General features: G+C 43.6%; 1 protein-coding gene across 1 annotated transcript in view; it reads left to right on the plus strand.

Annotated features, from left to right (window-relative positions):
• Positions 1–21,438, plus strand: part of FAM184B (family with sequence similarity 184 member B) — a 124,057-nt gene that overhangs the window by 34,864 nt on the left and 67,755 nt on the right. The window contains exons 2-5 of the mRNA XM_081244132.1: positions 10,931–11,683; positions 12,445–12,580; positions 13,712–13,851; positions 14,416–14,619. Of these exons, the coding sequence (XP_081100258.1) occupies positions 10,931–11,683; positions 12,445–12,580; positions 13,712–13,851; positions 14,416–14,619 (1,233 nt within the window). The remainder of the gene's footprint in view (positions 1–10,930; positions 11,684–12,444; positions 12,581–13,711; positions 13,852–14,415; positions 14,620–21,438) is intronic.

Consider the following 21,438-nt stretch of genomic DNA (forward strand, 5'->3'; position numbering starts at 1 on the left):
CATGTCCCCTCCTAGTCCCCCCTATTTCATGCCTTTGTGCTACTTCTTGCTCCTGACACTCCCCCTACCTGTATTTTCTTCCCCTTTCTCTTCACCTGGCTGACATTTGCTCATATTTTCATACCCAACTCAAGTCTCCTCTGCACTCTGATGCCTCTCTGCTTGGATAAAGAGATTTTTCATTCATTCAACAAATATTTACAGAGTCCTTTGCACACATCAGGCACTGTTCTGGGATCTAGTAGTGGATGCAACAGACAAAAGAACCTACCTGCATATAACTCATACTCTACAGAAGAAGACCAATAAGCAAATTGAAAAAAAAACAACATGTAAAATATATGATATGTCAGATAAAGGTGACATGGAGAAAAATAAAGCAGGAAAAGTTATGGGGAGAGCAATGATTTGGGGGGTAATCAGCACAGGTCTCACTGATAAGGTAGCAAATGAGTAGAAACCCAAAGGAGAATGGTCCTCCAGAAGAGGCAACAATACACACGGAGATGCAGTGAGCCAGTGAGTGTGCTTGGCATGATTGAGGCATGGCAAGGACGTCCATGTGGTTGGAGTGGAGGGAGTGAGAAAGAGAAGCAGATGAGGTGAGCTCAGAAAGGGCCTGGGGAGCCAGAACATGTAAACCCCTTCTGGTTGCCATAGGCTCTGACATTTTCTGCGTGGTTAGTCATCAGAAGGTTTTGAGCAGTGGGGAGACATGATTTGACTGACTTTTAACAGACTTTAGATGGCAATGTAGAAACAAGGGTTGAGGCCATTGTAATGGTCCAAGTGAGAGGTGTTCATGACTCAGATTAAGGGCAGGATGGGATGGTGAGAAGGGGCGAGATTCAGGATTGGCTGATGGAGTGGATTTAGTATGTCAGAGACAGATTTGAGTCATAGACGGCTCTAAACATTTTTTAACTGTTTTTTTTAATGTGATAAAATATAAATGACATAAAATTTACCATTTTTAAGTGTACAGTTAAATGACATTAAGTACATTCACACTGTTGTGCAACTGTCACCACCATCTGTCTCTAGAACTTTTTCATCTTTCCAAACTAAAACTCCCTACTCATGAAACACTGACTCCCCAGAACACCCTCCCCCCATCCCCTGGCAACCACCATTCTACTTTTTATCTCTGTGGATTTTGCTACTCTAGGTACCTTATACAAGTGGGATCATACACCACATTTGTCCATTTGTGACTGGCTTATTTCACTTAGCTTAAGATCTTCAAGGTTCATCCATGTTGTAGCATGTGTCAGAATTTTTTTCTTTTTAAGGCTGAGTAATATATCATTGTGGGTATATACCACATTTTGTTTATCCATTTATCTATCAATGGACACTTGGGTTGTTTCTACCTTTTGGCTAGTGTAAATAATGCTGTGACCATGGGTGTACAAATATCTATTCAAGTTCCCGCTTTCAATTATTGGAATTGAAATTCCAGAAATGGAATTGCTGGATCACATGGTAATTCTATGTTTAATTTTTTGAGGAGCCACCATACCATTTTCCATAGCAGCTGAACCATTTTACATTCCCACTAGAAGTGCACAAGGGTTGCAATTTCTCCACATCCTCATCAACACTTATTTTTTGTTTTTTGATGATCATCATCCTAATGGGCATGAAGTGATATCTCATTGCAGTTTTTTTTAATTTTTAAAAATTTTAAATTTTATATTGGAGTATAGTTGATTAGCAATGTTGTGTTAGTTTCAGGTGTACAACAAAGTGATTCTCATTGCAGTTTTGATTTGCATTTCCCAAATAATTAGTGATATTCAGCATCTTTTCACGTATTTATTGATAGACTCCAAAATTTGAGTAAGCAGCTGGAAGAAGGGGGTTGCTATGGAGCGAGATGGGAAATAATGTGGGAAGAGCAGGTTTTGAAGGAAAAATCCCCAGAATTAAATTTGAGGTGCATGTTAGATAGAGGAGATATTGGTAAGCAACAGGACATGAATCTGACATTCAGGTGACAGGTCCAGCCTGGACACATACATTTGACAGTCATTAGCAAAGAAAAAGCATACATAAAGTCGTGAAATTGAATGAGATCCCAAGAAAGTGTTTGTAGAGATGTGAAAGTCTGAGGCCCAAGTTCTGAGGCCCTCCTATCTGAAGGATGAGAGATGAGGAAGAACTAGCCAATCAGATGAGAAGGAGTGGTCAGTGGTCAGTAGGAGGGAAGCCAAGTGAAGACAAAGTTTCGAGGAGAAGGAAGTGATTTCTTATTTCAAATGCTGCTGAAAATTTAAACAGATAGATTGAGAATTTTCTGTTGCTTTAGCAACTTGGAGGTCATTTCACGTGAAACAGTGACTTGTTTTGGTGGATTAGTGAGGTTGAAAGCCTGACTGGAGAGGGTTCAGGAGAGAAGTGGAGGTGAGGAATTAGTGACAATGGGTATAAACAAAGTATTTGAGGAGTTTGCTATAAAGACATGCAGAAAAGTGGGGGATGTGGGATCAAAAGAAAGATTTTGGTTAATGATAAAAATTATAATACACTTATATGTTGATGGGAGTGATCCATTAATGATGACGCAGGAAGGAAGGGAGAGAATTACTGGAGCAATGTGATCCTTCCCTGTGACCCTTGTGCCTTTCTCTAGAAGATTTCTAGCAAAGCACCTCAAATACCACTAAATGTACTAATTGGCTTACTTGTCTCTCTCTCTCTTTTCATGTGTTAGTCAGGTTTTCTTGCGATAATGCTTTTTAACAAACAACCCTAAAAATCTCAGCAGCCTACAAGAGCAGTGCTTTATCTCCTGCTTAGGTTGGCTGCTGTACAGATGCTCTCTGCTGGGCTTGGCTGAGCAAGCTAACTCCAGCCTTTGGGTTGGGGTCCAGCCTGTTCCACGTGTCTCTCATTTTGGAACCCATGTCTACCCTAAATGTACTCTTCTAGAAGCAGAGCAAGCCAAAACACATAAACACACTTAAAGCCTCTGTTTGTAACAAGTTCACTCTCATTCCATTGGCCAAAGCAAGTCACAGGCAAGCCCAAAAGGAAAGAAACGTAAATGCTGTCCACAGACTGGAAGGGCTATAGCAAGGAAGGAAAAAAAAAAAAAAAGGAAAAACAGGACAATCTACCACATTCTGCTAACCTATAAGCCCCTCAAGAGAATGATCTTATTTGTTCTGTTTTTCTAGTGCCTAGCACCATGCCGAGCGTGTAGTGGATGCTATAAAAATATTGAATGAAAGAATATCACCAGGTTTTTTCTAAACAAGCTAATTGTTCTATTTCTTTTAATTTTTGGATCCAAAAGGATTTGGGTTGCAATCCCAGCATCTGCACTTTTTAACATTATTTTATTTATTTTATTATTTATTTTTAACATGTCTTTCGGCAATAATAGTAAAAATAATAGCAGTCAGAATTTCTCGAGTGTTTACTCTGTGCTAGGAATGCTGCTAAGGGTTTTAGGTTCTGTATGTCATTTTAATCTCCAAACAAATCTATGAGGTAGGCATTGATCTCCCCATGTTATAGATGAGGTGACAGAATCAGAGAAGTTCAATAACTCCCTCAAGCTAGAGAGAGGTGGAGCTACAATGTGAACCCAGGTCCAGCAGGATCCAAAGCCTCCTTTTAAGCACCATGCTCTATCATTCCTAGATGTTAAATTAACCCCACCCAACGTAAAGCAGGAAGAAGCATGAGAATGTCCACTTTGTAAACTTGTTAGATTTATTGACAAATAATATGTATATCACCTGGCCCAGAGAAGGTTATACTCTGGGCACTCAATAAATATTATTTCCTGTTTTCCTTTTCCATTTCACTTCTGACTCCTGCTGCCAGACTTGATGGAAACTTTCCTTACGATCTGATGCTCAGAAACCATTCATTATAGCTCTGTTAAACCTACAATACTCAACCTCTAAGACCTTAACAGGCCTGCTGCAGAAATTTTCTCTGAACTCACACCATTAGCAGTGAATTTCTAAAACCCTTGGGAAGACATTGCAACTTGCTTAGTATTTCTCTTGACTCCTGAATTATTCATGTCCCTTGATGGATTCTGAAGTTGGCCTCCTCCTGAGGGAGAAGATTCACAAATAAGGCTTGGGCCAGTCACTTTGAAGTTTCAGTTGAGTAGGTGGTGACTGAAAGACGTCAAGCAGGTGGCAGGGGAAAGGTTGCCAAGTGACCTGTGAGTCATCAGGCCCAGGAGAAGGGTGGGTATGCTCAAAATCTGCTCAACAATTTCAGACTCTGTGGGTGGGGTAGGGTGGGGAGGTAGAGCAGATTGTGTCTCCAAAAAACAAGGGACGTTCCTTTTTGAGGGCATAGTGTGAGAAAAGAGAAGGAAAAAAGCATTTAATAAGTACCTACTATGTGCCAACAGCTAAAAGATGTAATCCTATTTGATCCTCAAAAAAAACCAGGTCTGGGTTATCTCTCTTTTACAGGCAAGAAACTGAGGCTTTAAGAAGTGAAATAACTTAAGCAATTTTTAAAAGATCAGAATTGAGAAGTATATGTATCAAACAGAACTAGTTTGTCTGTGAATGACAGAAAACCCAGTGCAATCCTGTTGGAATCACTGCAGGGCTGGCATGGTCTTCCACTGTGTCAGAGACCCCGGCTCCTCTTATCTGATTGTTCTGCCAACCTTAGCCTGTGGCATCCCCTTCATGGTTCAAGATGAACACTCGAAAATAGAAGATTCATCTTGGAAGAAATAATGACACATCTGCTTATATCCAACTAGGCAAAACTTGGTCACTTAGCTGCTCCAAGTTAGAAGGGAGGCTGAGGAATGTGGCAGTGTGCCCACAGACAAGTTAAGGTTCTATTTCTAAGGACAAAGGAGAGAAACAGATATTGGGTCCACCAGCAATCTCTGTTACCAGGAAGTTAAATCTAGGTCTCTCTCACTCCAGAGGACCCCTACTCCACCAGTTCTACTATACTGCCTTCCCTAAGAGGAGTGCCATTGCCACAGAAATCTCCATCAGGCTTAAAGTGCCCTATGGACAACCATAATAGGAACAGCCAGGTCCCATAGGTGCTTACGGTGAGCCAGGCATTATGTGATATGCCATATAGCACTGTCTCATTTAATCCTTCAGTAACCTCACAAAGCAGGAACTTTATTCTCCCCATTGTACAAATGGGGAGACTGAGGCCCAGTGAGATTATATGGCATGCCCAAGGTCAAACAGAGAGCAGATAACATCTGGATCCATATGTTGTATGGCATCCATACAATGGCAAAGAGGATCTGCACTCAGGCAGTGTAGGCTCCAAAGCCTAGTCTTTTACTTGTTATGCTTGTCTGTTTCATGTGTGTGTGCTCCCACTTCAGGGCCTCTACTCCTGCAGGTCTCTCTTCTGGAATCCTATTCGTTCAATCCCTTGCCACCCCTTACAAAGTTCTCCTTCAGTCTAACAGGAAACACACTGAGAGTCTGGATCAGGCCAGCCATTGTGCTAAGTGCTTGGGGAACTAAAGAATATATCAGCTGAGGTCCCTATGCTTATGAAGCTCACATTTTACTTTGACATCCAGCATCTAAATGTCCATACTATGATATGAAAGGGCCATAACAACCAAGTGGTTCACAGTGCACTGGAGGACAGATTAATGGGATAAGTTTCTATTATCTGGAGGGAGCTAAAGGACACTTTACACAGGAGGTGAAATTCCTTATGCTTTCCCCCAATTGTTCCAAGTAAAACTCATTTATCTTGAGTTATACCATTTCTTCTGTTTCTTTTCCTTTCTACTAAATCTTCTTATCTGCCTTTCTCTAGTGCCCTCCACGTTACTTTGATCCTGTTTGCCCATCTAGTCATCTGCCTACTCTATCCCTATTCCCTTCACCAGTGGTTTTGGGGAAGAATGGCACACGTTCTTGATCTCCGCTTCCCCACCCTCCATTCTCTCTTTAACCACACCAGTCTGCTTCTGCCCCCAATACTATACCAAGAATGACCAAATGCTCTGGCTTTTTCCCAGCCTGCAGTTAAAAGTCCAAGTCCTTTTCTCTGGACAGAAGGTAATATTCATTATGTAGTTATTCGGTATCTGGTGTCTCTATGCAATATCTCATGTAGCCCTCAATGTAGCCTTAGGAGGTTGGTGCTATTGTTAATCCGATTTTACTGTTAGGAAACTGAGCTCCAGATGGGTTGAATCACCTGACCCAGGTCACCAGCTAGGAGACAGTGAAGCTAGGACTTCAGCTGAGTTTGGCTGGTTCTGGAGTCCAAGCCCTTAATCATTACTCCTTCAAAAAAAACAGGACAGGGGCTTCCCTGGTGGCGTAGTGGTTGAGAGTCCACCTGCCGATGCAGGGGACACGGGTTCGTGGCCCGGTCTGGGAAGATCCCACATGCCGCGGAGCGGCTGGGCCCGTGAGCCATGGCCGCTGGGCCTGCATATCCGGAGCCTGTGCTCCGCAACGGGAGAGGCCACAACAGTGAGAGGCCCGCATACCGCAAACAAAACAAAACAAAACAAAACAAAAAAACAGGAGATAACTATGCTAGGAGAGTAGCAGTGGGCCAACATTTAGGGTCATAGCCCCGAGAAACGTGGTAGAAAATTGAATTAGCCCTTGTGGAAAAAAAGAATAGGGAATTACTACGACAACTCAATTAAATAGTATCCGCGTGGAGAGCACAGATGAGGTTGGAAATCTTAAGTACCAGTTAGTATTATTTGACAAGAGCTGCGGTGGGTGGGTTGATCTGGTGTTCATAATATGAAGGATGTGAGGCTAAAGATGAGGTGGGCAGGTGATTTGAAGATGTCAATAAGAAGGTAGTTGACATGATTGGTTGTGGCTTTAAAGGAGAGAAGTTAAGGTAAAAAGAGACTATTGGGCTAGGGGAAGAAGGAGGGCAAGCTCAGAGATCAAGGTTTTGAGAATGAGGAAGTGGAGTGGAAAAAGATGACGCTGACTTGAGAATAGGCAAGATGACCCAACAGAGTAGTGCCAGGAGTGCCCTTGCCACGGGCACAGTTGTGAACATTCACACATGTCTCCATGTTGTTCAGGGAAATGAGTTTGATGCTTTTGAACTGAAGAATTCTAATACAAATTCTTCATATCAGTTTTATGATGCAAAATGGCATCTCTCCCCACCTATGGCTGGGAGAGGAGACACCTCTTTCATCTCTTTCCTAAGATTCTATATTAACTGTGAAGATGAGTTTTTTAAGACCAAGCTCTGGAATTTCATTTGTTGCATTCATAAGCAAAAACTGGACCTCAAGATTACCAACAAGAATGGAAAAAAAGAGTAAGGAAAATTTTATTTAATAACACCGAAGTAAACATATTGATGATCTTCCACAGAGAAACAACTTAATGTCTATCAGCAGGTAATGGAGAAATAATTCATAGCACATCCATATGATGTGGCATAGGAAGCAGCCAAAAATAAAAATGAGGAATCTCTTTATATACAGAAATGGCATAATCTCCAAGATATCTATGAAATAAAAAAAAATCATGGTGCATATGAATGTATATGTGTATAAAAAAGGATGGTGACTAAAATATGATATGAATAATAACGTATCATACTTTCCAGGTTATGCCTACATACCCTTGGAGTAACCTTCTAAGGAGGGTCAGGAGATGGTGGGTCTGGCACCTCTAGAAACCCTAAAGTTCTGTAACCAGATCTCAGCCTAAGAGAACAGTTTGGGCAGGTCTTTGGTGGGGATTGTTTGGGGACTTTAATTGCAAGACACCACGAATAAAAGTGTACATGCCAAAGTGCCTTGAGGCTTGAGCCCAGTGTGAGACCCTCTCTGCTACCTCCAGCCTGAAATCTGATCTTGTGTTAATTCAAGGATGTGCCCATGGGGAGCATTTTCACAGACAACACAGACTCACGAGTGAATGCTGGAAAAAGCTGAAGTCCTTTACACCCTGATCCAGGCGACATGGTTCTCACTCAAATGGGTACAATGCTTGGGTTCTTTCTTCAGTAAGTGCTTTAGTGGCATCAGAATATACTGGATCTCCAATGAAGTTTTCTGTTGTACAGGTATAGTGAATGTAGGAACTGCAGTTCTCAAGATCACCACCACCATCACTCATTTATTTTATCCTCAATGGAATAACCAATGCCAAATTTCATGGAATAAGCCTTACAAGGATGTTTTGTTCTTCACCGTAAGAAAACCCCATTTATGTTAAGATTTGATCTGGCACAGCTTGACTCCACTGAAAATAAAAGTCAATCTTTTTTATCAGTTGGGGTGTCAGGTTGCAGAAAAGTTAATATAGCACACCTGAGACTGCTTATCTTAGAATGGTCTGCTTGCAAAATTGACCCTTGGCTGGCATCTGGGAACGTGGATTCCCAGAGGGTTCCCATCACCCACACGAATAAGAATATCTCAGCAGGCCTTAACTGTTTGTGCAAACAATGTGATTTATGTGAGCACTTACTTTCCTTCTGGGAGTCTGGAATTTTGGTAATGCCGAGAAGAAGTTGTCTACCTGACTAGCCCCCAGTAAAAACCTTGCTAAGTCTTCAATGAGCTCCTTTGGTAGGCAGTATTTCACATGTGTTGTCACACCCCCTTGCTGGGGAAAATAAGCAAGTCCTGTGTGACTCCACTTGTGGAGGATTCTTGCAAGCTTTCACCTTGTTTCCTCCAGACTCCCCGCTGACCTCCACCACTGCCAAGCTCGTTTTCCGCTTGCTGATTTTGCTTTGTATCCTTTCTCTATAATTAATCATAGCCATGAGGATGACTGTATGCTGAGTCCTGTGAGTTCTCCCAGGGTGATCATAGCTGTTGTAACAAATAAATGTCAAGACTTCAGAGGCTCAACACAATAGTTTATTTCTTGTTCGTGTAGAGATCAAGGCCAGTGCTCCTGGTGGGCAGGTGGCCTTCTGCTCAGTCACTGAGGACCCAGGCACCTTCTATCTTTCACTCCACAATAAGTTTGCAGTTGGAAAAAGAGATGGGAAAGGACATGCCACCTTCTTAACCCTCCCCTTAACCCTAACCCCAGCGTTGGCCCTGAGATGACGCACATCCACCTCTGGCCACATTCCATTGGCAATCACTAGTCATAGGGTCCCATCTAGATGCAAGGGGACTAGGAAATGTGGTCTCTGCTTGGTGGCTGTTCCTCTGCAGCAACTCTGTGGAAAGAAAGCATGAATCTTTGATGACCAGCAACAGTACCGTAATAGATACTTATTACAAACCTGTTGTGTGCTCAACTTCATACCAAGTGCTATGATACAACACAAAGAAGTCATATTGTTCTTATCCACATGAAAGATGACATGTAAAAGGAAACGGGTCACCCCCAAGGATGAGGAGACAAGGCTCCCTTTTTCTGGGAAGTCGTCTTTTCTACTAGACCCTGCCTCTGTGTTTCCCTAGTAAGTGGCGCTGATCCCTCTCATAGCACTTAGTTGAAACTGACCATATTCTTGTCAGACTCTCCTGACGAATTATAATATTTTTGAGGTTGCAATGTCAGTTGCCTTATTTTATTTATTTATTATTATTTTTTTTGCGGTACGCGGGCCTCTCACTGTTGCGGCCACTCCCGTTGCAGAGCACAGGCTCCGGACGCGCAGGCTCAGCGGCCATGGCTCACGGGCCCAGCCACTCCGCAGCATGTGGGATCTTCCCGGACCGGGGCACAAACCCGTGTCCCCTGCCTCGGCAGGCGGACTCTCAACCACTGCGCCACCAGGGAAGCCCTCAGTTGCCTTATTGATCAGCACATATTCCTAGTGCTCAGCACAGAACATGGTACATCTGAGATATTCAGTAAATGCGTAAATGAATGAATGTTCAAGTGGGACGGTGAGATACAGTGCAGTACCATGCTGTGAGCACAGGTTATTCAAATCTTCTTATCCCTTGTGACCTTGAAAAAGTTGCTTAATTTCTCTGAACCTCAATGTTTCACTCTTAGCATGGGGAGAAAAATACCAATTTAGCAGGGCTGCCATGAGGATTCTCTGAGAATGTGTATTCAGCACCTAGCCCTGCAGTTATGGAGAACAGTTTTTCACCATGGAGTACGATGTTAGCTGTGGGTTTTTCATAGATGCCCTTTATTGGGTTGAGGGAGTTCCCTTCTCTTTCTAGTTTGGTCAGTGTTTTTGTTATGAAGAGGTATCGGATTTTGTCAAATGGTTTTCCTGTGTCTGTTGAAACAATCTTGTGGGTTTTGTCCTTTATGTTATTCACGTGGTGTGTCACATTGATTTTTTTTTCTTTACTATTTTCGGTTTTCTGTTTATTCTGTCTTTTTTTTTTTAATTGAGGCATAGTTGCTTTACAATGTTGTGTTAGTTTCTGCTGTACAGTGAAGTGAATCAGCTATATGTATACCTATATCCCCTCCCTCTTGGACTCCCTCCTTCTCTGCCCGCCCCCCGCCCCCATCCCACCCATCTAGGTCGTCAGAGAGCACAGAGCTGAGCTCCCTGTGCTATACGGCAGGTTCCCACTAGCTAACTATTTTACACATAGTAGTGTATATATGTTAATCCCATTCTAAGATGTTAAATCAACTTTGCACTCTTGGGATAAATCCCACTTGGTCATGGTGTGTAATCCTTTTTTTACATTGCTGGATTCTATTTTCTAGTGTTTTGTTGTATTTTGTTTTGGTTTGGTTTTGAGGGGCTCTTTTTGCGTCCCAGATTGTTTCAGACCCTGCACTGGATTCCCATGGTGCTTCCCAGAGGTCCCAATGGAACGCCTTACCGGTTTCTCCTGGGGACAGTTTCTAATAAATCAATTCCACTCAAATCCTCTTCTCAGGTTCAGCTCATGGGGATCAGCCTACGTCACCGCCAGGGTTAACGGCCCTCTCTGGTCACGTGGCCCCTCAATGACACCCACGCCCCTCCCACTAACCCGGCTCTGCGAATTCTCCCGCAGGTGATCTATACCCTCAACACCCGCCAGGAGGAGGCCGAGGCGGGCGTGGAGGCTCTGCGTGAGGCCCACCAGCAGGAGCTGCGGAAGGCGGTGGCCGAGACGGAGGCCAGGCTCCTGCAGGCGCAGGGCCGCGCGGGCGAGGAGGCCCTGAGGCAGCGCGTCCAGGCCCTGGAGAGCGCCCTGGAGCTGCAGAAGCGGCTGACGCAGGAGGCGCTGGCCCGGTCGGCCGCGTGCAGGCTGGAGACCCAGGAGAGGGAACTGCGGGTGGAGGCCGAGCACGCCGAGCGGGTGCTCACCCTCTCCAAGGAGATGCTGGAGCTCAAGGCCGACTACGAGAAGAGGCTCCGGCACCTGAGCGGCCACGAGGCGCCCCGGTGGGGCCGGCTCGCCCAGGAGGGTCCCGAGCCCCAGGCCGAGCCAGGCTGCGGCCCCGAAATGCGGGAGGTCCTGCTGGAAGTGGAGCGGCTGCGAGCGGAGAACCAGCAGCTGAGCAAGGACTATGCTCGGAAGGCTGAGGAGCTGCAGGCCACGTACGAGCGGGAGAACGAGGCCGTCCGGCAGGCCATGCAGCAGTCGGTGAGCGAAGCCCTGTGGCAGTGGCAGGAGAAGGAGACCGACCTCCGGAAGAACTTCCAGGCGCAGGAGGCGGCCCTGCAGGCCCAGGTCCGGAAGCTAGAAGGGGATCTGGAGCACAGAGGCCGCAAGATAAGTGACCTGAAGAAGTACGCCCAGAAGCTGAAGGACCGCATTCAGGTAAAGCAGGAACTCTTCCTACCTTCCAAATGGGAGACTAAGCATGGCCCCTAGTGTCGAACACCTACGGTGTGTCACGCACTGCGCGAAGCCCTTGACTTCCGCCAGAGCGAGCATTATTACCTCCATGAAGTTCAGCTACATTCATTCAGCAAGTAGGTATGAAACACCTACTATGTGCCAGGCCGGGGCTGTGGGCAGGAGACACACGGTGAGCCGGCCTTGATCCCTGTCCTCTGAGAGCTGAGAGACTTAGAATTTAGAGATGAGAAGATAAAACTAAAATTGAGAAGCTTAAGGATGGGCCTAGCTGGGCACACAGCTACAAAGTGTTTGAACTCAATTCAGCCTAATTCTAAAGCCCCCACTCACTCCATAACAACTTGCTCTCCTAACATCCTTGGGGCTTTGTATTTGTGGAAAGCCAGACCATTGACAAGTCAGTTACATGAGGCCCACAGACTCACAGAGCCCCATCTCTAAAAGTAACAGCAGCTAGTATCCTTCATACTCCCTGAGCATTTTTTTTCTGTCCCAGACACTTTATCTCATTTGATCCTCACTACAGAAAGGTTAAATAACTTGCCAAAAGTCACACAGCCAATCAGAGGATGAGTAGGGATTTGATGAACCCCGAGCCACTGAATTCCAGAGATTAAAGGCATATGCTGTGCACTTACCCACTTTTCAGATCTGATGTACACAGGATGTCTCGACACAGAACTGTAACAAGAGAAATGAGACCCTTTCTGTCTGTTTAGGACCTGGATGTGCAGCTCAAGGAGGCTCGACGGGAGAATTCAGAGTTGAAAAGCACTGCAGAAAAACTTGGGGAGAAGCTGGCTGTTGCCAAAGACAGGCTAATGTTGCAGGAGTGTCATGTGACACAGAAAAGCGGTGAGATGCCCGGAACAATTTCCTTACACAGCAAAGGTTGGCCTGACGCTGCTTGCAGCCTTGAGACTGTTGAGGGAGCAGAGTGGAGGGCAGGGCTATTTGATCTGACCTGCCTGGTGGGCAAGTCCAATCCATGCAGGTCACAAGTGAGCCGACATCCAGAGCTGCCGCAGGTCAGGTATTTAAAAGGCATGATGCAAAAGGATGTCTGGCCCCCCAGAAAGTTCTCCAGCAGATCCACCATAGTGCCTGAATTTCTCTGGCTTTTCCCCAGACTTAGACAACGCTTTATACTCTAACATCATTCACACAGTGATGTTATTGGGTGTCCCCAATAATTTTGTGAGTTGGGTATTGTCAGTATCCCATGTCACAGATGAAGACATGAGGCTGAGAAAGTTACGTGGCTAGCTCAAGGCCAGCCAGCTACCTGGTGATAGAGGTGGTGTCTGAGTCTCAGATTATCTGACTCCAAAGTGCTTTCCACTGAGCTCCCTCATCAGAAAGTTCTTGAATATGTACAGTGTCATCAGCTTGACACTGGCAGATATGACAAAGGCACAAAACATAGGCTCTGCCTCTAGGGAGTTTATGGGACTGCTACTTTACAGCCCACAGCATGCCTTGCTATCATGGGTGTGGCCCAGGCAGCAGTGAGGTGTCTGGGAAAGAAGAAATCACCTAGGGCTGGAAAGAACGAGTTGGAACCAGAGGGTGTGGAGGGTTTACAGCAGTGGTCTCAGAAGTAGGGCATATGGGAAGAAACTGAGCAATTCTAACTATATTTATTTTTTGTCTTATACTTGAAATCTCTTTATTTAAATCCTTTGAATGTACATATATCCAGGAACGTCCTCAATTTTTTTTAACCTGTGGAAAGCACAATCAAAAAAATGTGAAGATGACTAGTTTAAGAAGGGAGAGCCGGACAACTGTTTGAACTCAAGATGCTACTTGGGCAAAGGTGACCATCACCGCTTGGACCATGCTTGAGGCCAGAAGGCCATGGAGCAGGGATTACATAGGGGAGTCAAGGGCAAAATAGTTGAATAGCAGAATGGCGACCCAACTGCAGAGGCCTCAGGCATGAGGCCAAGGGCATTCCCAATGATGTTGACACTGTACTTGCAGATGACATGAAGCCAGAGAGGGTTTCAGAGAATGAAGTCCTAGGGAAAGAGAATGATTTGGAAGTCTGCAGTCTCCATCCTCAGCAGGATCAGAACTTTCCCAAGGAGTGTCCGTGCATGAAAGGAGGCACAGATACACAGGTACTGTCTGACCCAGCCCTGGTGATGGAGCAGTCACAGGGGGACTCTGCTGGAATGAGCTTCCGATGGAGGCCCGCCCCAAACCATGACAGGTCCACTTGAAAACAACAGGTCCCATAGTTTCAGGGGTGCATGCATGGGTGTGAAGTTCCAGCCAACGTCCTGCCAGCTGCATGTCATTGCATGTCAAGCTAGGAGACTGAGAATGTAGCAGAATTCTCCCAACTCCTCATCATTAGCTCCTGGGGAACTGGAAGCTTGCTTAAGATTCCTGCTATATGTTCCCAGTCAAAACAAACAAAACATTTTTTAGAAACTGCTACAGTATGGGCTGGAATATCTGATCCTATGACAATAGATACACTACTCCAAAAAGCCCTTTTCCGATGTCAGATAAAGTGAAGTCTCTTACAGATATCAAACGTGATTTTATAAACTTTATTGTACCTTGTGATACATGCTTTGAAATCAGTAATCAACATTGTAGAAGTTACACAAAAGAGAAATGGTGATCTCCTCCTCTCCCCACCCTGGCAGTTTTACAAGCCCTTTTTCTTTTTGTAGACCAAGAAAGAGGCATGTATTGAGACAGAATATATGAAGCAAAAATATGAAGACCTTCGTAAAATCAAAGATCAGACAGAAGAGGAGAAGAAACATCTCAAAGACCAACTAGTGAAGCGCCTAGAAGACTTGGTGAAGAAGCACATGGTGGAAATCCAATTAGTTCGCTCATCAGTGGAAGCTGAGAGGCAGAGGCTACAGAAGGTGAGATCCCCTTTCAGAGATACGTTCCGTTTGTTTTTCCTTGCCTCTACCTCCCTCCTTTCCTCTCTTGTTTCTTCTTTCCTTCCTCAAGCATTTACTGAGCTCCTGTTGTATATAGATCTCAGCTAGTTCTCTGATCAAAGGGAGTTCAGAGTCTTCAGGAGGAGACAGGGCACCCCAGGGCTGTGAAACAATAGGGCCTAGAGTTGTTGACATGGGGTGGAATTGTGTCATATGAGTGTTTAACGTAGGGAAACTCAAATCCTCTAATCTGCAAAAACAGAGAGAAAAACATGAAGTGAACACGCAGGCCTGGCAGACTGCCTGGATTCAAATCCCAGCTCTGCTACCCGCTAGCTCTGTGACCACAGAAAGTTATTTAACCTGGACTCCTCACAGGGAAACTCTGCGGGGGCCCCAAGTTACTCATTTATAAAACAGATGGTGATAATAGCACCTCACAGAGTAGCTGCGAGGATTGCATGAGGTAATCCATATGTGAAAAAACGAAGCACATCATAGCGCCTGGGGCGTAAGAGGCACTAGGTAGATGAAGGTAATTAATTAACCAGTGGGAGAGAAGTTTCTCAGCCTTTGAGTACTGTTCCAACTTCCCACCAAAGGGGGCGTTTTCTGCTGAGAGGGAATGCAAAGCATCATCGCTCATGTTTGCTGAGGAAAGCAAATAACATATGTATATGAATGCTTTAGGAAAAGAGTGAAGTATATCAGTATTATTGTGAGCATAGGTGGTGCTTTAATTATTATGAGAAGGCTTCTTTCTAATCTAAGTACTTGCATTATCACTATGAGTTTTCACTGAAAGATAATCATATATCACCGAGGAATGCAATGTGTGGTGGTGAAGAGTAGTAGATACTCAATAAATATGTGTTGGATAAATAAATGAACTTAAGAAAGTCTAGTCCTGGGTCCAAGTCCTGACTCTTTCACTGGCTTTACTACCACAGACAGGTCACTTAATCTTTCTGAAACCTGATTTTGAGAATAAGGATAAATACTTTGGGGGCTTGTTACGTGAATTAAATATGGTGTTTTTTTAATTAATTAATTTATTTATTTACTTTTTGGCTTCTTTGGGTCTTCATTGCTGCACGCGGGCTTTCTCTAGTTGCAGCGAGCAGGGGCTACTCTTCATTGTGGTGCACAGGCCTCTCATTGCGGTAGCTTCTCTTGTTGCGGAGCACGGGCTCTAGGCGCATGGGCTTCAGTAGTCGTGGCCCGCAGGCTCTAGAGTGCAGGCTCAGAAATTGTGGCACATGGGATTAGTTGCTCTGTGGCATGTGGGATCTTCCTGGACCAGGGCTCGAACCCATGTCCCCTGCATTGGCTGGAGGATTCTTAACCACTGTGCCACCAGGGAAGCTCCTAAATATGGTTTTATATATAAACTCTTATCTCAGTGTACAACATGTAGCAAAAGTTTGGTAAACGGTGGCTGTGATTAGTTACCATGTGCATTAGATGACATCATGTGTGATAATATTATTTAGTGTCCACTGTACTTTATAAAGCACTTTATTCTTATGAACACATTTAATCCTCCCAACAGGATTACAAAATGAGTGTTCATACCCCCATTTCACAGATGAGAAAACTGAGGCTCAAAGATGTTATGTATCCACTCACACAGACTGTAAGTGGTGCAGCTACATTAAAACCTGGCAGCCTGACTCCAGAGGCCGTGGTTTCCCATCCCTGCGCAGAGCGGGAAGCAGCTGTATTGAAAGCACTTTCCTCCCCATGAGCAGTGACTGGTTGCACAAATCCAATCCTCATTGGAGGAAAGCTGAACCCGTTTTCCATCGTGAGCCACAATCAGTGGGAGGGACAGTAGCTCTCCCAGAGCTACAGGTTGCCCTGGTAACCTGTCAGCCAATCCTGACTCTGAGTGTAGAAATCCCACTTCAGCTTTAATCAGGGGCATGGATCCATTTGGGAAATGAATCATGTAGAAATAAATTGCATTTCCTCCTGGTTTTTTATTTTCTTTTAAAAAATTATGGTCATTTCTACAAACTGAGGATATAAGTTATATAAATTAGGCCATGCAGACTACAGGAAGGTAAAAACTTGAAGAGATCCCAGATCTGGTGTTTGTGGACTAAATATAGATACCAGTTTCCCCTCTAGAGCTAAGAGCACACTTTTCCTTTGGGCCCTTGAGTATAAGTATGTTGTGTATCCTGAATGCTACCTTAACCTGAAAAAGACACCATAGGAGATGGGCTGGAGTTCACCCAAACAGTTTATCTTCCTTTCCTGTCTGTAGGATTAGATGATATTACGACTTAATCTTCACAGACAAAGCAGAGTACGTGTCCTATAATTAGCACTTGCCCATGTTGATTCCTAGAAGAGTGTGGAAGGATTTATTGAGTCCTCACTGAGCTGTTCTAGACACTGCTGCGTTCTACACCTCATTTGTATCACTTAGGATTCTGGGTGGCAAGCATCACAAACCCACGCTAGGCGGTTTAGGTAAGAAAGGAATTTAGTAAAGGGTAATGAAAAGCTTTCTGGAAAATTAGGGAACTGGGCTTGGCAAGCTACTCAGTGATGAAGACACCCTTGCTGCCACGTCTGAGCCCAGACCTTCTGTTTACACAGCTGACATCACCGACACTGGGCCCTGGATGTTGCCTGCAGAACTACACTGTCCAATATGGTAGCCTCTTGACACATGTGGTTATTTACATTTAAATCAATTACAATTAAATAATATTTTAAATTCAGTTCCTCAGTGGAACTAGCCACATTTCAAGTGCTCAATTGCCATATGTGGCTAGTGGCTCCCAGATTGGATAGCACAGTGTTGAGGGATTTCTACACATTAGCTACATTATATTTTAGAACATTTCTATCATCACGGAAAGTTCCATCAGTCAGAGCTGCTATAGAATGGCTGCCCCTGCTGCCCCTGGGAAGTTCAGCTGCCAGATCCTTTATGACTCCAGCTTGTACATATCGATGGCTTCCAATTCAGAATCTGGGGTGGGTGTGTCTGATTGGTCACATGCCTTCATCACATGCCTCAATCACATGTCCATGCCCTCATCACAAGGGAGTCTGGGAAGGTAAGTCTGACATTTTCTGGTTCTGTGGTGGAAGGATGGCTCTGATGTATCAGATGGAGAATTTCCCAAACATTCAGAGAAGGATCAGAGGGTGGGCAGCCAAAGGAGCAACAGCTCTCCACTCCATGATTTAATTCTTACCTCAGCCCTGTAGGCAGGGGTTGTTTTCCCATTTCACAGATGAGGAACCTGGGAAATGAAGTCACTTGAGTATCACATGAATTGGGTGTGAGTCAGGGCTACCTTGACCCCAAAGCCACTAACTTTTGCCCTCTGTCTATGTAGCAGAACAGAATAAACATTGCCCTGGGCCTTGGAGAGCAGCCTTCAGGTCTTCACCCTGCCAGTATCCATTTACGGTTTATTTATCATTCATTGAATGCATACTTGGTGTTTTGAGCAATGCAGGGATACAGGAATCAGCCATGCCTACAGGGAGCTCACAGTCTGGAAGGAGGAACAAGACATGCACTGAAACCATCTGTCAAGTCTGGGTGTAAGAAGTGCTGTGCTGGGGAAGCAGCCACGTTGTCACCTTAAATAAGTCACCCCAAACCATTCTAGGCCTCTGCTTTCTAATTTCAGTAATAATGTGAATGTGAATGATTTTGTCTAATTCTTTTCAACTTTTTATTTCTATCAACTCCAAAAATATTCTTCGTTATTTAGAAATAGGTTGCTTATTTTCCAAATATTTGGAACCTTTCCAGATATCTCTTTGTTATTGATTTCTAATTTAGTTCTCTTGTGATCAAAGAACAGATTCTGTTCTTTCCTTTTCAGTTAGCTCATATTATTGTATGGCCCAGGGATGGTCTATCTTGATGAATGGTCCAGGTGCCCTTGCAAAGAATATGGATCTGCTGCTCTTGAGTGGAGTGTTTCATAAATAATAATTAGGTTAAGTTGGTTGATAGTGTTGTTCAAGTATCTTATTTCCTTACTAATTTTTTCTCTATTTGTTCTGTTGTTTATTGAGAGAGGAGTATTGAAATCTCAAATTTAAATTGTCAGTTTTTATATTTTCCCTTTTAGTTCTGTCAGTTTTTGCTTTAGATAAATTCAAACTTATTTATGAGGTACATACACATTTAGGCTTATTATGTCTTCTCAATGAATTGGCCCCTTACTCATTATGGAATATTCCTTGTCCTGAAGTCTACTTTGATAAAAATATGGACATTCTATCATTTTTGTGGTTACTGTTACAGTCTATTTTAATTCATTCCTTTACTTTTAACCTACCAGTATCTTTCTAGTCAAAGTGCTTTTGTATTGGGTTGGCCAAAAAGTTCGTTCAGGATCAATAAGATGTTACAAAACCTGAACGAACTTTTTGGCCAACCCAAATAGGATAGCTGGATTTTCTGTTCTATTCAGCTTGGCAGTCTGACTTTTGAGGGTCATTTAGACCATTTACATTCAATGTAATTATCATGAAGTCTACCATATTGCTGAGTTGGGTTTTTTTTCTATTTGTCACATCTTTTTTCTTTTTGCCTGTTTTTCTGTTTATTTTTGATTACTTGAATATATAGCTCTTGGTATTCCCTTTTTTTTTTTTTTTTTTTTTTTTTTGTAGTACGCGGGCCTCTCACTGTTGTGGCCTCTCCCGCTGTGGAACACAGGCTCCAGACGCGCAGGCTCAGCGGCCATGGCTCATGGGCCCAGCCACTCCGCGGCATGTGGGATCCTCCCGGACCAGGGCATGAACCCACGTCCCCTGCATCAGCAGGCAGACCCTCAACCACTGCACCACCAGGGAAGCCCTGGTATTCCCTTTTTTATCTCCACTAGTGACTTGTTAGATATCCTTCTTTTGGGGAAGGGATGGTGTGCCATGGTTGCTGTAGGATTTATAACATGCGACTTTATCATTGTTTGCCATCAAATAATATGTTACTTCATACATATTGTGTTGCTGTAAGGTTTGTACAGAGAAGCAACACACTATTTTTATTTAGCCTTTCCTAACCTTTGTGAAGTTGTTGTCATATGTTTTACTTTACATATGTTATAAACTCTACATAGCTTTTCTATTTCCTTAAATAGTCAATTATCTCTTAGAGAGAATTTTTAAATGAGAAAAGTAAAGTCTTTTATATTTTCTAATTTACCATTGCTACCCTCTTCATTCCTTTGGCATATTCAAGCGCCCCATCTGGTATCATTTTCTTTTGGCCTGAAGAACTTCCTTTAATGTTTCTTGTAGTGTCAGTCTGCTCACAGCAAATTCTCTCAGTGTTTATATGTCTGAAAATGTCTTTATTTTGTCTTCATTTTTGAAGGTTATTTTGCTGGATATAGAATTCTAGCTTAACAGTTTTTTTTCTTTCAGCACTTTAAAGATGCTGTTCAACTTTAAAAAATTTTTGGTTTGTATTTTCTTCAGATGAAAAGTTGGTAGCTACTCTCATCTGTTCTCCCCTGTGCATAGTGTATCTTTTTGTTTTCTGATTGCTTTTTTTTTTTTTTTTTTTGTGGTACGCGGGCCTCTCACTGTTGTGGCCTCTCCCGTTGCGGAGCACAGGCTCCGGATGCGCAGGCCCAGCGGCCATGGCTCACGGGCCCAGCCGCTCCGCGGCATATGGGATCCTCCCAGACCGGGGCACGAACCCGTATCCCCTGCATCGGCAGGCGGACTCTCAACCACTGCGCCACCAGGGAGGCCCTCTGATTGCTTTTAAGACTTTTTTCTTTATCATATCACAATTTGATTATGATATGTCATGGTGTGATATTCTTTGTGTTTTTCTGTTTGGGATTCATTGGATGTCTTTGGTCTGTAGGTTATAGTTTTTTTCTGTATTCAAATTTTTAAATTGAAGTGTAGTTTATTTGCAATGTTTTGCTGTAGGTTATAGTTTTTATACAGTATGGAAATTTTAAGATCATTATCTCTTCTGCCTCCCCCTTCTGAGTGACATTTCAGGTTTTGTACTGGTTTACTCTTTCAGCTACATCAGGAACTTTACTATAAATACATAACAAAGAGTGATTTTTCTTCTTGAAAAAAGTTAACATGTTTTCCTTTAAAATGCCAACTGAAATCTGCTTGGTGATTTCCTGTGGCTGCCATCACAGTGGCTCCCTTATGTGTCTTTTCTTAAACTGCCAGTAATTGTGGACAGTCTAGACAAGAAAGCAGAAAAAGGGTGGGAGTCCTGCTTTTGCCTCTTACCAGCCATTGGATTTGCTTCATGTGAAATGGATGCAATAAAGCCTTTTTCCATAAGTATTATGAGAGTTAAATGAGAACAGAGCTTATGAAAGTACTCTGTGAATCCTGTAAATTAATAGCCCACGGAGCCTTCTTCCAGGGGTGGGATGCAGCAATTTATATATCTGAAAGCATTCATCTCCTTCTTTTTCCTCATCTTCTTGTCTTTGTAGTTGTTTTTTCTCTTTCCACGAGTTAAGAAGAGAATGTTAACGCTTCCTGTTGAAATCCTCAAGGTCACTTGAGGAAATTTGTGGGGAAATTTTTTCCCTTTAGGTCCATTTATCAAGGTAACAGCTGAAGCTGTGATTGATTACATATACCCGAGGACATTAGGCTGTGCAAGATTAGAAATAGCCACTGCTTTATGCTAAGCATCTTTCTCACAGGGGGTTTCCACTGTGCTGTTACAGTGAACATGCCTTGGCAGAGTTAGCGAGTGTCTGCACCAATAAGCATGTTAAAAAAAACTTCTGTTCAATAAAAGATTCTGTGAATAAG

The sequence above is a fragment of the Mesoplodon bidens genome (genome assembly GCF_964165515.1).
Source record: "Mesoplodon bidens genome assembly, chromosome: 1".
Lineage (NCBI taxonomy): Eukaryota > Metazoa > Chordata > Mammalia > Artiodactyla > Ziphiidae > Mesoplodon > Mesoplodon bidens.